The sequence below is a fragment of the Vulpes vulpes genome, chromosome 3 (genome assembly GCF_048418805.1).
Source record: "Vulpes vulpes isolate BD-2025 chromosome 3, VulVul3, whole genome shotgun sequence".
In the NCBI taxonomy this organism is placed as follows: Eukaryota; Metazoa; Chordata; class Mammalia; order Carnivora; family Canidae; genus Vulpes; species Vulpes vulpes.
The window spans coordinates 133,841,134-133,858,817 of record NC_132782.1 but is presented as its reverse complement, the minus strand read 5'-3'; the positions used below and the strand labels follow the sequence as shown (position 1 = coordinate 133,858,817).

At 44.5% G+C, this 17,684-nt stretch overlaps 1 protein-coding gene and 1 long non-coding RNA gene across 4 annotated transcripts in view; one reads left to right on the top strand and one right to left on the bottom strand.

Annotated features, from left to right (window-relative positions):
* Positions 1 to 140: 140 nt before the first annotated feature.
* Positions 141 to 6,233, bottom strand: LOC112924422 (uncharacterized). The gene is made up of 3 exons (XR_003235884.2): positions 5,504 to 6,233; positions 601 to 719; positions 141 to 491 (listed from the first exon to the last, which is right to left on the bottom strand). It is a non-coding gene; the product is annotated as an uncharacterized lncRNA (long non-coding RNA).
* A 562-nt stretch (positions 6,234 to 6,795) lies between these two features.
* Positions 6,796 to 17,684, top strand: part of LRRC8C (leucine rich repeat containing 8 VRAC subunit C) — an 83,742-nt gene continuing 72,853 nt past the window's right edge. The window contains exon 1 of one of the 3 annotated variants that reach the window (XM_072754669.1): positions 6,796 to 7,029. Coding sequence is in view for 1 of the 3 variants with exons in the window: in XM_026004841.2 (XP_025860626.1) it covers positions 8,301 to 8,362 (62 nt within the window). In the remaining 2 variants the exon portion in view is untranslated. Of the gene's footprint in view, positions 7,030 to 8,188; positions 8,363 to 17,684 lie in introns of those variants that run through there. The other 2 variants (XR_003235895.2, XM_026004841.2) reach the window with 2 other exon arrangements.

Sequence of the window (17,684 nt, the reverse complement as noted above, 5' to 3'; positions counted from 1 at the left end):
AAGTTAGTCAATGGCAGAGCCACACCTGGAATCCAGGTCTCATTAATCCCAATCAATGCTCTTTTCACTAATAGCAAAAAAATGTGACCATTAATGACCACTGAAAAGGGAAACCAGGCTTTCTTGTTTTTTTGTTTTTGTTTTGTTTTCTTTTATTTTCCCAGAGAGGTAAACAACATGAGTAAATTCAGGAAGTTAATAAATGAACTCAAGAAACTACATCATGTATCAGTACGGGTGGTAGCTTTAAGAAGAGATTGGGCGTGGTTAAAGGATTTTCTAAGTTCACAAAGCACCTTCCGTGACAGTTTTCTTATTTTAAAGGTTTTGTTTGTTTGTTTGTTTGTTTGTTTGTTTGTTTGAGAGAACACAAGTGAGTGAGCATGAGCAAGGGGAAACAGAGGAAGGAGAGAGAATCTCAAGCAGACTCTGTGCTGAGCGTGGAGCTGGACACAGGGCTCAATCTCACAACCCGGAGATCATGACCTGAGCTGAAATCAAGAGTCAGACACTTAACTGGCTGAGCCACCCAGGCGCTCCCATGGTAGTTTTCCAAAGAGAGTCATGTTTATGTAACAAGAGCATCTTCGATTTCATTACCCCGGTAAGGTTTCTTGAGCCATCGATATTCATGCCTCAGAGAGAAAGCAGCTCCTTAGTCAAAGGGAAGAAGCAATTCTTTAGGCTTGAAGTTAGGTGCTTTGTCAGGGCTGATGTCACTGAAATTCGAAACAAGTCAATGTTAAACCGTGACCTGAGATGTTCTAGTACATTCTATATACATAATAAGATAGGGTGTTAAAAGACTGGAAAATGTTGAGCATTGGAAAAATTGAGTTACCTTCATTAGGAGGTATATTTTAGTGTTTTGTTTTGTTTTGTTTTAATAAATAAGGAAGTTCTAAGCCCCTAAAGAATGTTTTATTACCTTTAGAATAATTCAGTGCGTGGATACAGCTAGTCATTTACAGATTTAATTAATGAAATAACAAATGTAAAAGTTCTTAGAGCAGTGGTTACACATGCTTAATAAATAGTAGCAGGAAAATACTAAATACTGAATATACTATTTAGTAATAGTATTTTCAAACTCATTTTTTAACTTTAAGTTTATATTATATACCATGCAAGAGTTTCTTATTATCATTGGCCCATATGAATAATAATTCTAAGAAGGAGTTCCTCTGCCTGGTATATTTCATATTGCCTAACCTCAGAGCCACAGAGACTTTATGATCTTTCATTAAAAAGTTTGTTTTCAGTCATAAAATGCTTTTCAGCTAAAGAGTAAGCTAAAGAGTAAGCTGTAAAAGTGCCCCATGAAGACACATTTGGGATGTGAGTACGCTTTTGGGAAAAGCACAAACTAATGCCATTTCAAAAACCACTGAAAAACTACCTTATTGAATATACCGAATATACTTGATGGATTCAATTTTAAAATATTCATTTTCCATATGATTGAGTAGTGGTTAAGCAGAACTCTGAAATTAGGGGTCCAAATCTTTCTTCTTCTACTCAGTGGTCATATGACCTTTGATTAGTGACTTATTATGTCTGAGTTTTCTCCTCTGTCAATAGGAGGAAATAACTGCCTGGATAGCTAGGGTAAATAAATCAGACAATGCATATAAAGGTAGTACCTAGCACACAGTATGTACCTAGTAAGTGCTTATTTGTTAATATTGTTTTTTTAAGATTTTATTTTTTATTCATGAGAGACAGAGAGAGAGGCAGAGACACAGGCAGAAGGAGAAACAGGCTCCCTGTGGGGAGCCCAATGCAGGAAAGGATCCCAGGACCCAGGGATCATGCCCTGAGCCTAAGGCAGACGCTCAACCACTGAGCCACCCAGTGTCCCTCATTTATTATTATTTTTTAATTAATTAATTTATTTTTAGAGCGAGGCAAGGGGGGGTGCTGAGGGAGAGAGAGAGAATCTTGAGCAGACTCTTGGCTGAGCATGGATCCCTCCGCAGGGCTTGATCTCATGATCCTGGGATCGTGACCTGAGTTGAAATCAAGAGTCCGACACTCAACTGACTGAGCCACCAAGGTGCCCATTATTATAATTTCCAAAGCATATCACAAATTAGTGGAACTGATCACCTCAATCTTTTGCGTCTATGTGTATTGACGGTGGGCGGGAGCTGGGGGTGGCAAATAAGACTGATTTTATAAGCATTTGGCCCAAAGTTTTGTCGTATCCTATTTTTAGGTCCTCAGCACCACCAGCTTCTCTGGCACAAATTCAACTGCCATTTTAGGGTCAAGACCACATTTGACCACATTACCTCTTAGGCAACTTCCTGTTCACATGGTAGTTTCTAGGGGTGGTTTTATTCTCCCTGTCTTAGCATTTTTAATGGCATAGAGTCAAGGATTTCCAAACTGTTGCTAAAGGTGGATTTTAACTGGCAGCTATTAATTCTGAAAGTGCTAATGGTTGCAACAGAGTTAAGAGCTGAAACTTAAAACAATCATGCTTTCTGTTGGTTCAGGACCCTCCCATAAAAGCTCAGAAAGGATCTGGGGAGCAGATGCGCACAGGGTGGGTAGAGAGCGCGGAGTTAAACCCTGCTGGTGGTTTTGGTTTAGAATTTAGATTTTACTTTCACTATTACTAGGCAGGATCAACTGACATCAAATATAAGACAAAATATGCCCAGCAGGTTGTCAAGAACAAGACCAGCACTGAAAAAAATCAAGGCTTAAGCAGATACATATACATAATATCTATTGTCAGTAGAAACCCTATGAGTTAAAGGGCTCACATTCTGAAGCCTGAAGTCAAATACAAATTACTGTATACCAAAATACAGTACAAAAAACTGAAACTGTAAAAAACTCATGCTTTCAACATTTAATACCAGGCTGTGGGCCAGGTGTTGACATAGAGATGAATAAAGATATAGTAGTGAAACAAAAATGTAAAGAGATAAATGGCAGCACATCATGGTACATGCCATGGGAGCACAAGGAAGGAGAGCGCTTGTCTGGAGCCTACAGAAGCTTCAGAGAGAAATCGATTTTTGAAATATGTCTTTAAGGAATGCTATAGCCCAGCCTGCGTTTTCTCGAAGCTAACAGAAAAATATAATTACCATTTCCATACACCCCACCATAGGGGTTGCAGATATTCTTTCTAAGTCTCACTAGAACCTTAAAAAAAAAGTAGGTACTGATTCTAATAGACAGATGGAGAAACTGGGGTTCAAAGATTAAGAAGCTCGGGGTCTCTTAGATAGTAAGGCCTACACCGAGGATTTGAGCCCAGATCTGTATCATTCCAAATCCCTTACCTTGGCCCTACACTGCCCAGAAAGATTTACTTCAGCTCCCTATTGCCAAGGAGTACATGGTTAACTTGTAGCCATGTGGAGTCTGGGTGTGGGAACTCACCCTGGAAGCCCATTGAGAGTGTCAAATTTTGGTCTAAAGAATTGGGTGAGTGAAAGGTGAAGATGGTGGCTCTGTATACATGGTTCACCTGGGCTACCATGCCCTCTCCTTTCTCTGAAATGCAATCACATTTAGTTCAAAATGGTTTATCCTGATTCATGGGCTGCCAGATTCCCTCTCTCAAGCTCTGTGAACATCCTGAGGTCAGGGACTAAGCCTTATACAGTAGGTTTTGCTTTCCATGGTTTCAGATACCCATAGTCAACGGTGGTCCAGAAGGAGATGATCCTTCTTGTGACAAACTGCAGGAGGTTAATAGTAGCCTAACATTACATCACAAAGCCTACATCATTCACCTCACTTTATCTCATCATGTAGGTGTTTTATCACCTCACATCATCCCAAAAAGAAGAAGGGGGTACAATACAATATGATCCTTTGAGAGAAAGAGACCATACTTACATTATTTTATTATAGTATGTTGTTATAATTGTTCTATTATTGCTGATTTCTTACTGTGCCTAATTTATAAATAAAACTTTATTATAGGTATGTATGCACAGAGAAAAACATAGCCTATATAGGGTTTGGTACAATCTACAGACTCAGCCATCCACTGGGTGTACTGCTGCATATTCCCCACAGGTCGGGGAGGTCTAGTGTGCTTCTTTTTTTTTTAAATTTTTATTTATTTATGATAGTCACACACACACACACACAGAGAGAGAGAGAGAGAGAGGGAGGCAGAGACACAGGCAGAGGGAGAAGCAGGCTCCATGCACCGGGAGCCCGACGTGGGATTCGATCCCGGGTCTCCAGGATCACGCCCTGGGCCAAAGGCAGGCGCCAAACCACTGCGCCACCCAGGGATTCCCTACTGTGTTTCTTTGAGACCCTCAGAGTCCAGCACTCACAGGAGTTGGCTGATTGACTGTGGATTCACCTGGTGCTATTCTGAGGGCCTGGTAAGTGTGGATGTTAAATTAGGTTGCCTGAGGTGAGGTGAGGTGACGAGAATTAGAGGTTACCCACTCTAAAATAAGAAAAGGTGACCCAAGCAGTACAACATAGTCCTCTCAGACTTTAGAGTGCATGTGAATCACATGACCACATGTAACCCTACCCAATACGCCCTAGTAAAAAGACAGGTAAAGAGTAGACAAACGTATTGTAATCAAGCATCTGGAGGAGGCAGGAGACTCAATTTTCAGGGTTCATATCCCATTTCCAAACCTTGTTACCATTCCTGGTCCTTTTGTTTTTAGGTCTATGAAGAGTATAGTAAGTACATAACAGTTACCATCTATTGCGTACGCATAAAGCGCTTGGTACTATTCTCGCTGCTTTAAGCATGTTATCTAATTCGCACAGCCCCCTAGAGTACTATCCTTATATTGCTGATGACGGAAAAATAAAATAAAATTAGCAGTAACTCCCTTACATTTACACAGGAAGAGTAGGGATTTATTCTTGTCTCACCTGAGTCCAAAGTCTAGCATGGAATAATAGTTCCTTGTCAGTGAGTAATAAAAGAGCATTTCGGGGATGGGTAAGCTTGAAAGCTTGAGGTCAGGGTGACAATGGTACAGAAGGATAGAGATGCTCAGAAAGCACTCGCAGAACAAAGCCCTCCATGGGGGGCTCGTGCCCTTAGTATTTGCTTCATTGAGCATTTTAATCCAGGTAAGGTACTTGAGAGCTGGCTCTACCTTAGATAGCACCTGGTAGCTTGCAAGGCGCTCAGAATTTTAGCAAATTGCTGAGGCCAGCCTCTGCTTTCCCCCACGAACTCTTCAGGAATTTTCCACCTGCTATCTAGAGAGAAAGGCCCCACCCCAGATTTCCGTGTGGCTCTAGGTTCATCAAGGCCGGTGTTAGAGTCCTCTCCTGAAGCCTAAGGGGGTTTAAGGTTGACTTGCACAATAGTACTCAGCTTGAAACAAGGGTCGTAGTACGGGCCCTGCACAAGCAGGGGAAAAGCAGTTAAAAGCTTAAGAGGACAACTTCTGGGCACATTTTCTTTTCATTTCGACTTGGAACTAGAAATGGGGTTAGAGGAGGTGCCTGCTTTCTGGAGGCTTGCTGTGCGAGAACAAATCACCTGGTGAGAGACCATTAGGGTACAGCAGCCTTTTCCCGACGGCCAGGACAGGGTGCTAGGTGAGCTGGGGCTTCTCTTAGCATCACTAGCACCGCTCAGCATCCCAGCCGACGTTATACAGCTTGGTAGTCGTGTCTGCACGGTCTTCAGGGGGCAGTTCTCTGTCCCCACAGAGAGCTGTCAGCTTTCAAGAAGACAGTTTGCTTCCTCAACCTGAAATTGGGTCGGAGACTACGGAGGAGAAAAACACGCTTGGTTCACGTCCCGCGAGGGAGCTCCCCGCCCCCCCTCCGCCCCCCAAGCTCTTGACAACAGGTGGTTGTGATGAGCGCGGTCCCGGCCTCGGTGCAACTGCGAACACGGCTGCAGGCGGGCGCCCGCTCCTCCCGGAGTCTCTGGAACCTGCTGCAGAGAGAAGAGGGGGCGCAGCTACCGGTGTCCGGGACCTGGGGGGGGGGGGGCTGGAGAGGAGCCTCAGGTGTCGGGGAGACTGGTTTGAGCCTTTCTCCCCCGTCTCCCGCAGTGCGCCCCCACCCCGCGCCCCATTCTGGGGTTCCTGGGGGGTCCTGCTGTTCTCCCGAGGGCGCGGGGGGGGAATCACCTCTCCTGACCCCGGTCCTGCAGGGGAGGTGCCAGAAGGGCTATTTTAGGTGGCGCTGCCCCCCCCCCAAGCCCAGGGCAGCGGCCGCGGAGCGCCGGGTTCCCGCCGGCTGGGGATGATGGGGGGGGCGCGGGGGGGTCCCCGGGGCCGGCGGGGAGCGCGGGGGGGGGGCGCGGGGGGGTCCCCGGGGCCGGCGGGGAGCGGGGGGGGCGCGGGGGGTCCCCGGGGCCGGCGGGGAGCGGGGGGGGGCGCGGGGGGGGTCCCCGGGGCCGGCGGGGAGCGGGGGGGGCGCGGGGGCGGTCCCCGGGGCCGGCGGGGGGCGGGGAGCGGGGGGGGCGCGGGGGGGGTCCCCGGGGCCCGCGGGGAGCGGGGGGGGGACGCGCGCGGGGGGGTCCCCGGGGCCGGCGGGGAGCGGGGGGGGCGCGGGGGGTGTCCCCGGGGCTGGCGGGGAGCGCGGGGGGGGGCGCGGGGGGGTCCCCGGGGCCCGCGGGGAGCGGGGGGGACGCGCGCGGGGGGGGGGTCCCCGGGGCCGGCGGGGAGCGGGGGGGGCGCGGGGTGGTCCCCGCAGGGAGGACGTTCCCGGGCGGCGGCCTGCGTCACAGCGGGGCCGGGCCGGGCGGCGGCGGCGGCGGCGGCGGCGGCGACCCCGGGCCCGGGCGCTGGGCGGCGCTGGCTGCCGCGGGCCGGGCGGCGCGCGGGGCGGCGCTGGCGGCGGAGGAGGGCTCTGCGGGGCCGGCGGCAGCTGCGTCCCGGCTCGGAGCCCGCGAGGAGGACGAGGAGGGAGGCGCCGCCGTGGCCGCGGCCGCAGTGCTCGGGCGCCACCCGCCCTGAGCGGCGGCCCCGCCGACGACCCCGCCGCCGAGCCGGCCCGGAGACCGCCCGCCGCTCCCCAGCGCCGTCCCCGCCGGCAGCCCGGCGCCCGGAGGTAAGGGCGGGGACCGCCGAGGATGCTGGCGAGGGCGGCCCGCTAGGTGCGCGGGAGCCGCGGCCCCGCCCGCCCCCGCCCCCGCCCTCGGAGCCCCCCGCTGCCAGGGCTCGCGGACCCCCCGCGGGGCGCCCCAGGCCGCCGCAGGTTCTGCGGACTTGGGGGGCGGGGGTGGGGGGGCCGGGGAGGAGGAGGGGGACGAGGACGAGGACGAGGAGGAGGAGGAGGAGGGGAGAGGCGGCCACCGCGGGGCGACCGTCCTTGTCCCCTCCCTGGAGCCCCCCGCGCCCCCACGGCCTGCCCCTTCTGGGGTGCCCTCCCCGTGTACCCGGGCCCCTGAAGTTAGCACTTTCGGGGAGCGAGGAACCGGAGGGCCCCGACGGGAGCGCGAGCGCGGCGCCTGCCCCGGCGGGACCGGGGAGCGAGGGTCCGGCGGGGCGGGCGGGCCCCGGGAGCCAGGTGTCCAGGCCGGCGGTGGAGGAGGGGACCGCCGCCCTCCGCCCAAACGCAGGCCGCCGCGCCTTCCCTGCGGCCGGTTCCCGGCAGCGAGGTGCCCGGGGATGGAGTTCGCGACTCCGGAGCCCTCGGACGTGCTCCCGGGACGCTGGTTCCTTTCTGGCCCCCCAGCGCCCCCCAGCATCCCCCAACGCCCCCAGCGCCCCCCAGCACCCCCCAGAATCCCCCAACGGCCCCCAGCGCCCCCCAGCACCCCCCAGCATCCCCCAACGCCCCCCAGCATCCCCCCAGCATCCCCCCCAGCATCCCCCCAGCATCCCCCCCAGCACCCCCCCCCCCCCCGCCGGTGCGCAGCACCTCGCCGCGCCTTCCAAAGCCCGCGCACACCCGGCCCTGAACAAGCCCAGGCACCAAGCCCACATCCCAGGACGGTTATTTCGGGGTGTGAAGACCACACTTCACTTGGTTTCAAATTCTTTTTAGACACTGGAAACTCAGCAAACCCGTTAGGGAAACACTTGCAAGTTTCCATCCTCCTTAAAGTAAAAAATAAGAACCAGTCCGTTTTGGGGCGGGGTGGGGGGGGAGTGCCAGCTTTGGGCAAAGGCAGGCTGAGCGACCCTATTTATGACGGCTTTACGGGGGAGGAATAGATACAGGGAGTGACAGTCCTGCTTTGTTCCCATGCTTCTTACAGTGTAAGAAATGGAGCCCCGACCAAGGGGCCCCTTTGCGGACAGGTATGGAGTGGTTTTGTAAGGCTTCTTCTGGACAAGTCAGTGAGATGCTGTCTGGATGGGAGAGGGGGCAAAGTGATGGTTACCCTCTTGCTTGGCCAAACACTGCAAAGTCTCCAGAACCAAGGAGCTTTATACGTGTATGCATTGTTTTCTTTATGTTTTAACGATTTGTATAAACCCAGAATGTAAATTGAACTTCCCCAGATTTGCTCAGATTGATAAGCCATGTGATGGATGTGTGGATAGAGATAACCCATCAGAGGTCTACAGCTCTAATCTGTGATATTTGTATTTCTTCTGACTTGCTTAATTAGGGAAGACCTAAGGTGTGACCCAGCTTTTCTTTACTTTGGAGTGATTAATTTCAATACTGTCTGCTTTGTTTGTTTGCTTTTGAGGGGAGAGTTGGGGACCAGCTTTGCAACGATGGGTATTTTTCATGGTTCACATAATGGATTGACCACAGATGGGTCCTATCAATTCAACAGCGTTATCAGAGATAGCAAGCATGTTTAACAATTTTTTTTAGTAATACAATTATCCAAATCTTTGTTAATGGTACTAATCTTTTATTTCTCAGATTGACTAAGTACTTTGTTTAATGGAATGCTTTTACAAGGGAATGCTTTTAGTGAAAAGAATGTATGAGGGAGTGTAAAAGAATGAATAATTTTCCACTTATGTAAATTTTATCTTTTAAAAACAATACAAAGTTAGCAATTCTTAAAACGCCTAAGGTGCCTAATTTTTACCAAACTGCTGTTATGATTTTCCAGTAGTCTGTAGTGTTTTTAAATTATAGTCACCAATAACGTTATAATAGAGCCCAAGTGTAAAAAAAAAAACAAAAAAAAAAACCAGATGGGGTGGAAAGTTATACATATTTTGCCAAGCATTGTGTGGATGATTTAATATGGTAGGTACATTGCTATAATATAGTCTAGCGCTCTAGGTACCTAACATACATTATACTCGGATTCGTACAACAAATGCTTAAAGTAGATGGTGCCACCTATGTTTTATAGAAGAATAGAGGGTCAGAGTTTGTGACTTGCCCAAGACAAGACAGCTAACTTAATGCCTGAATGAGGCCAAGTCTCTTTAACCTTAATGATGTACTTTTCTGATGTCCAAATCTGCCTTTCTGTTTTCTACAAAAATTTATTCTTAACTTGTTGTAATGACTGTATGAAGACGCTGAGGTTGAAGAAGTAAAATCACCTGTCCAGGGTTTTCCATGTAACCAGTATATAGCAGAATTCACATTTGGAATCGGGACCATCTATTTTCTAAACCGGTGTTCTTGCCACTGATCTCTATTAAAGGACAGATTAAGAACTTAACCTAAGGGATCCCTGGGTGGTTCAGTGGTTTAGCACCTGCCTTTGGCCCAGGGTGTAATCCTGGAGACCCGGGATCGAGTCCTATGTCGGGCTCCCTGCAGGAAGCCTGCTTCTCCCTCTGCCTGTGTCTCTGCCTCTCTCTGTGTCTCTCATGAAAAAATAAATAAAATCTTAAAAAAAAAAAAAAAGAACTTAACCTAATGGACATTTTTATTCTTTTTCGTCAACTCTTCTCATCCACATGACAGTGATGGTCTCATAGGCTGCAATACACTCTCAAGATTTTATCCTCAGTCCCTGGAGTGCTGGCTGTATCTCTATCCCTAGATTACTGATGAAAGCATATTTGCAACCAACGAGGGTGACATTATTATGGAAGTATCCTTGAACCCACTCAGTTACTGTTAAAATATAAATCACGTTAGATTGGCTTGCGGGAAAGAGCATGGCCTCAAGATGGGAAGGGCTGAGAACAAATTTTGGTTTTACTGTCCAGTAGGAGCATAAACTAATTCACGCTGTGCAACTTTCCTGAGTCTATTTCCTCATGTATACTCGAGTTAATAAAATCTACTTAGTTGGAGTATTATGCAGACCAAATGTAGCCGTATAAAGGATAGCTTCCTACCACCTACTAGGTGTTCAGTTAAGTGGTAGGGATTAGCACATCTGTATCCCAGCACTGATGGAAATTTCAGCTGTGTTTTGCTGCATCTATATTTTACATCCATATAATGATATTAGTCACTGCTATCAGTGATTCATTTTTCATATGGCTAGACAGAGATCTGATCTAATCTGGCCTCTAGCATCTTTAACTTTTGAATCACATCCTTTTTTTTTGTAGTCCTGACTTACAAACATTTACTCACCTTATGTAGTTTTTCATTTGCTCCACTCTGCATGGTTTTTTTTTTTTTTTTTTTAGAACTTCACTAGCCATATTTCAGAGAGGTGGAATTTAATTTTTGGCAAACACACTTTCCTGTTTTCTGCTTCTCCTGATTTCTCAGCCTTGCTTATCACTCAAGGCACCATGACAATCCCACTATCTTCCCACCACATACCTCACCCTTGACCAGATCTCCACTAGCCAAAATTCTGCATGTCCCTCAAGGCTAACCTAAATGGTGCCCTCTTCCGGCACCTCATACCTTCCATTTTAAATCCTTCCTCAGTTCACTTGTAATTCGGACACCATATACTCCTAATAATTAAATTTTTTTTAAAGATTTTATTTATTTATTCACGAGAGACAGAGAGGCAGAGACACAGGCAGATGGAGAAGCAGGCTCCCTGCAGAGAGGCCTATTCAGGACTTGATCCCAGGACCCCAGGATCATGCCCTGAGCTAAAGCCAGATGCTCAACCACTGAGTGCCCCTAAAATAACTTTTTTTTTTAACTTTTTAAGTTATTTGCCCAGATAATATCCTATAAAAGACTACATTCTTTGAGGACAAGGGAATTTTTCTGTTTCTTTATATTTCTTGCTTTGTATAAAATACAAATGGTTTCTCATTTCTGAATGAAAGTTGAGTCAGATATTCTGAGAGAGAGCCTTATAGCCATTAGGAGAGATGCCTAAATTGTCTCTGTTACATGATTATTAGTGACACCTTCCTCTTTGAGACTTGTTTGTCCCAGCCATCTCCACCAATTTAACTGGTATTACATTTACTGGAAGGCATTTTTTTTTAAGGGAAGGAGAGTGGGGCACAGAGGGAGAGGGAGAGAGAATCTCAAGCAGACTCCGCAGAGCCTGACCTGGGGCTCAGTCTCACAACCCTGAGATCATGACCTGAGCCAAAATCAAAAGTTGGTTGCTTAACCGATGGAATCTCCCAGATGCCCCTGGAAGGCCATATTTCTTAAAGCCTTGGCCCTTCAGTACTAGGTAAGATAGCTATGTTTCATTAATAAATGGCTCCTGTTGTATAAGAATGTCATTAAGTTTGCAAAAGTATTGAACACATCAACAGTATTTGAGTAGTTTGATATTTTCAATGGTCCAGATGAATTTCTTTAATTAGGAATAGGATTTACCTGAGGGAAAGGAATACCTGTCTTAGAGAGCAGGTTGAGGCAATGAGCAAGGAGGATGTCAAACCACTGTGGTTGGAAATAGGACTCACCATGACCCGGTGTGGAGTCTGCAACTGGAAGTGACCTTCATGAGAGAATCAGCACAGGGAAAAGATGTGGACAGTTTCACACAAGTATGAGAGGTGGAAAGAATGGAAGAGGTAATATAAATGAAGCATAATTATAATAGTATATGACTGAGGCCTGCTAAATATTGGTGTTCCTGGAGTATAGAAATAGGAAAGAGACTGTGAGGTAAGATTAGCAAGAGAGGAGAGGAACTGGTGTGGTATCAAACATCCAGTACCTCGGTATACTCCCATTTATACCCCGGGCTGAACAGAAAGACAAGAGGATAATCTCAGAGGTTTGCTTAGATAGTTTGGCAGGAATATATTTAAAGTTTACTAATTATTAAAAGTAGAGAATGACTGAACTCTTGTCCAATATCAGACATAAAACCAAAGAATCTGGGCTAACTGCTTCGAAGTGTAACACTGTCACAAATTCTGGGAGTGAATTTAGGATCATTTTCTGATGTTGGATGGGCGTCCTTCTAAAATATTTAAAATATGGGGGCAGCCCTGGTGGCTCAGCGGTTTAGCGCCGCCTGCAGCCTAAGGTGTGATCCTAGAGACCCGGGATCGAGTCCCAGGTCGGGCTCCCTGCATGGAGCCTGCTTCTCCCTCTGCCTGTGTCTCTGCCTCTCTCTCTCTCTCTGTGTCTCTCATGAATAAATAAATAAAATTTAAAAAATATTTAAAATATGGTACTGTGGTCTGATGGATCTAATTGTGGATAGCAGCTGGTAGAGAAATGATAATATGAGTTCAGAGAATGACTAGGACTAAGAAAAGGGGACAATGGCAAAATTCAGAAATCAATGTTAAGAAAGATGCCTTACTACTTAGAGAAGTAACTGAAGTATTTTGAGTCAAAGGAATCCAGAACTATATGTTGTTTGAGGAACTCTTGTAAGAGCTCTGAAGAACCAGAACTGTTCTCCTAGTGGAGAAGAGTGGGAAAGTAGAACAAAAAGGAGTTATTTTGGCTAAGCTAGAAAACTGCCCAAAGGCTTGAAATGCCTTTCTTTTTTCTACAAAAATTTATTGTTAACTTGCTGTAATGACTATATGAAGAAGCTGAGCTTGAAGTTCTCTAGGGAGACCATAATAGAGCTCATAGAAAAACGTTTCCCAACCTTTTTTTTTTTTTCGTTATTACTCTCCCTCCAGGAGTGTTTTTTTTAGATAAATTGTAATACTGCAGATACACTGTATATTTAAATTTTTTTTTAATTTTTTATTTATTTATGATAGTCACAGAGAGAGAGAGAGAGGTAGAGACACAGGCGGAGGGAGAAGCAGGCTCCATGCACCGGGAGCCTGATGTGGGATTCGATCCCGGGTCTCCAGGATCGCGCCCTGGGCCAAAGGCAGGCGCCAAACCACTGCGCCACCCAGGGATACACTGTATATTTGTTCATGAACTGTGTCCTTTTGGCAGGCTACAAACCATTATTTAATTTCTTTTTTTTACCCTGCCCCCCAGAACCAATTTTTGACAAGGACGAGATTGCCCACAAGTTGAGGTCACATGATATGGCAGGATTCTGTATCATGTTAAAAAATTGAAAAAAACAGGGTGGCTCAGTGGTTGAGCATCCGCCTTTGGCTCAGGGCATGATTCCTGGGGTCCTGGGATCAAGTCCCACATCAGGCTGCCCACAAGGAGCCTGCTTCTCCCTCTGCCTCTCTATGTCTCTCATGAATAAATAAATAAAATCTTTTTAAAAAATCATAAAAGAGCCATATAGAACTAAAAAAACATAAAGAAAAGTCAATATATTTATTTGTATAAATGTGTATGATACCTTAGTTGACAAATTCTCTGGAATTAGATTTTTGGTTGTTTTTTTTTTTTTTTTTTTTGCCTTTATAAAGAAAAGCATACTTTATTTTCATTGGCTCCTAAGCTGAAATATACAAGTAAACAAATATAAGGCTTCTAGTTCTCCTAGTTCTACTTTGGCAAAGTTATTAAATTTATAAAGTTATCTTTCAAAGTCCCCTCTACCTGCATTCTTTTGTTTCCCAGATAGGAAGCCCTCTCCAAACCTTAAATGCTCAACACTCTTTATTTACTTGGGAAGGCTCTGCTATTAACTACTCATTCTTGTGAGAGGTCAGTTATACATGAGTATAAATTAGTTTGTCTTTAATACAGCATTTGTACTTCAAGTTGTTTATTTATACTTACAAAACACCATGTTCCCTACCAAAGACGTTTCAGTTCCTAACAAGTAGGTATTGCAGGGAGTGGGGCTCTGAAGTCATTCTTAGCTTTTTCGTGTTCTGGTCCTTAACCCAGTTCCCTAGGGAGCAGAAGCCTGGGCTTCTGATGTCCAGTCACAGGAGCTGCAAGCATTAGAAGAGCTTGGCTTCTTTGTATATTGACTTCTTTCAGCATTTGGAGCCCATCAGCCCTTGCACTCTCCCTTCCCCCCCCAACAGCTCACCCTCATCTCCTCCAGCTTTTGTTTTACCTGTGTTGTTCTTTTCCCTTTCCTTCACTCTTAAGCCTCCACTAATTGTTTTTCAGCATTTTTATCTTTTATTTTTGGAGCTGCTCTGAAACCTCCCTAAGGGCAGAGATTATATCTGTCTTGTTCACTTCTGTATCCACAGCACCTGTACAGTGTCTGGGATGTAGCTGCTCAAGACATAGTTCTGGGATAAATATTTAATGATAGATGTTACAGTAACATTTCTAACCTACCCGTTTGGAGTATATCTTTCTCCCTTTCTAGTATTTTAAATTCTGATTATGAAATTTGATAGTGTGATGGGAAGTCATCCTTCTTAATAGGGTCATGAAATATGTACAGGAAAATATTTCCATATGTGATTGGAAATTAGGGGCAAGTATTATATAAAATATTAAGTCAGGACACCAAAATAAATCCAAGGCAAAAGTCACTAAATAAGCCAAATATATGAAAATTCATGAGTCCTATGAGTTTATTCTGTGTATTTGAATATCTTGTCAAATCAATAACAATTAAGTCTTCTCTTTCAAATATTGTTGATATTTATGAAAATTAGAAACAGGTTCAAAGGGTGCTTGGGTGGCTCAGTTGGTTAAGCATCTACCTTCAGCTCAGGTCATGACCACAAGGTCCTGGGATGGAGCCCTGCATGGGGCTCCCTGCTCAGAGGGGAATCTGCTGCTTCTCTCCCTCTGCCCACCCCCCCTGCTCATGCTTTCTCTCTCTTTGTCAAATAAATAAATAAAATCTTAAAAAAAAAAAAAGGTTCAAATATCTTTTTTTTTTTTTTGAAATGGGAAATATATAACCAATAAATCCAACTTCTGGAAAAGTATTATAGAGGATTATTAAGCTAATAACACCTTGCTGTTTCAAAGTAACTATGAGAAAAGCTTCATTAGAAAAACACTGCCAGGCTAATTTGTATTGTCTCCCTTGACATTAGCTCCAGGATAATGTTCTTATCAGCAAAGTTAGGAAATACTCTCCAGCACACACAGCTTTCTAATTAATGTAAAGCTGTGTGGCTCCCTGTAACCAGAGAGTGGTTAAAGCTGAGGAGTTAGCAGCTGCACGCGTGTCTAGGGTTTGGTTCTGAGTTGAGGGTTTAGGTATTTTATCCACGAATCTAGGTGGAATAGTAGAAAGCATCTTATATTCCTTTAAATGGCTCCACGGTGGTTAGAGTGACTTGGTGTTGAAGCAAGGATTGAAATGAGCTTCGCAAAAATAAAATGAAATTAAAATGAAAAGAAGTAGTCAAAATGAAACAATAAAATTTACTTAAGGAGGGACGCTTGGGTGGCTCAACGGTTGAGTGTCTGCCTTCGTCTCAGGGTGTGATCCCGGGGTCCTGGGATCAAGTCCCACATCAGGCCCTCCTTGAGGAGCCTGCTTCTCCCTCTGCCTGTGTCTCTGCCTCTCTCTGTGTGTCTCTTATGAATAAATAAATAAAATCTTAAAAACAATTTACTTAAGGAAAGTAAAGGGTTATATCTCGAAGGAAAATAAACAAGCCAACCATATAAATATACTAGAGTTTGGTTTGGGTATGTTCATTTCTGCATCACCAGTATTTAGAAAAGTGCCTGAAATGTAGCAAAGGATCAATAAATATTTGTAGAATGAATAAATGAATGAAATGCAAAAGGGAAAAAGACTAACTATACGACATGAGGGCAAAAGTGAATTTATTCCTAAGGAAATGGTGCTGGATAACTAGCAGACTGAATAGACTGTCAGAAAATCTTTCTAGACAAATCATTTATTTATAAGCATATGTTAAAGTTTTATTTCAGTCTGACATATAAGAGAAAAGGTTTCTGGTAGGTCAGCTTGAACATTCATTCTTACTAGGGATACTAAGTATAAAAATAATGGATAGTTAGACTAGATAAAAATATGGGTTGAAAGTTACTCTTGAGTAACAATTGACAGTTAACTGGGTTGCTCAGTAGCTGGTTTCCAAGGACAAATCTTATCCACATTCCATATTGTATGGGAGGCTATCTAGTGCAATAAGGACAAAAAAAATTAAAGACATAAAGAGAAAGGGTGAAGTAAAAGTATCTTTCCTTGTAGACTTTGTGATTAGAAATTAGGTTTCCATATCCTAAGGAATCTACAAATCAGTGATTAACAATAAGTGCTTTACTAATCTCCTAATCTCCGGTTGACCTATAGGTGTTGAAAATTTACCCAAAAATATGTTGACAGTCACTATTTTGGTCAGCCCTTGTACATAAACATGTAGAAGATTTTACTTGCCCTGAGAGCATATCCTAATAATGTAATCACATTAATAACGTTTTATCCATTAGCTTTTTTTTTTTTTTTCACATGACAGCTTTCCCCACAATGTGATTGCAATGAACAGAGCAGCCTACTATTCACCCAATTAAGGACTTAGGGAGCAAATCAATTAAAACTAATGATTACTAACATCTCTTATGAATGCCGTATTCTGGATTGTAGGAGAGGGAGCAAACCTTTGATGCTACCTGGATATTGTCTAGGTGTATCAGAAATATTCTGAGTATAAAAAATCTCCTGTCTTTATTGCTCCAAATTTGGAACATAATCTTAAAACAGCGATATAAAATGTCAGAGAAGAATCTAGATGCCCAATGATAAGAGAAGGCCATATTGTTGGCTGTCATATTAACTACTAACAAGTAAATCAGAAATTCTATTTTAAAAAGTCAGAATTTTAATTTCTTAGAGGCCAGGAATCTCTTATTATTCTGCTTATTTGCTTTTAGTTATTTATAATTTCAGAATACAAAAAGAAAAAACAAAAACAGTGTAAGAGCAAAAAAGCTGGAGTGCCTTCAAGGCTCAGTCTGTTTAAAAAAAAAAAAAAAAAGGCTCAGTCTGTTAAGTGTCTGCCTTTGGCTCAGGTCATGATACTAGGGTCCTGGGATTGAGCCCCAGATAGAGCTCCCAGCTCAGTGGGGAACCTGCTTCCCTCTCTCCCTCTATCCTACCCCTGCTTGTGCTCGCTCACTCTCTCTCTTGCTTTCGCTCTCAAATAAATTAATAGCATCTTTAAAAAAAAAATAAGCAAAAAAGCTATTTGCTCCTTTTGAAAAAACAAATTGAGTTGGCTAAAGACAAAAATAATTTATGCTACCTGAGTAGGTTATATAAGTAAATAATGTTACAGCCTCATATTGATAAAAAGCCATCTCAAATATAATTTCTCTTTTTCAGTTGCAAGTTACCTATTCTATTAGGCTACTTTAAAAATAATTTTATCTCAACAAGTGTTATTTATCATATAAATCACAAAGGTAAGCAATGGTGGATGACAGTATTTAAAGTGTTAGACTTTTTAAGATAAAATTAATTTTGTAGAGCTTATTATAAAATAATGATTTTGATCTTATTGGAATGTTATGAAGAACAAATTATGTTTGTATATATGCTATGTAAATTTAAACTATCACATGATAGTATTTTGTCAAAGATTATTATTCATTAT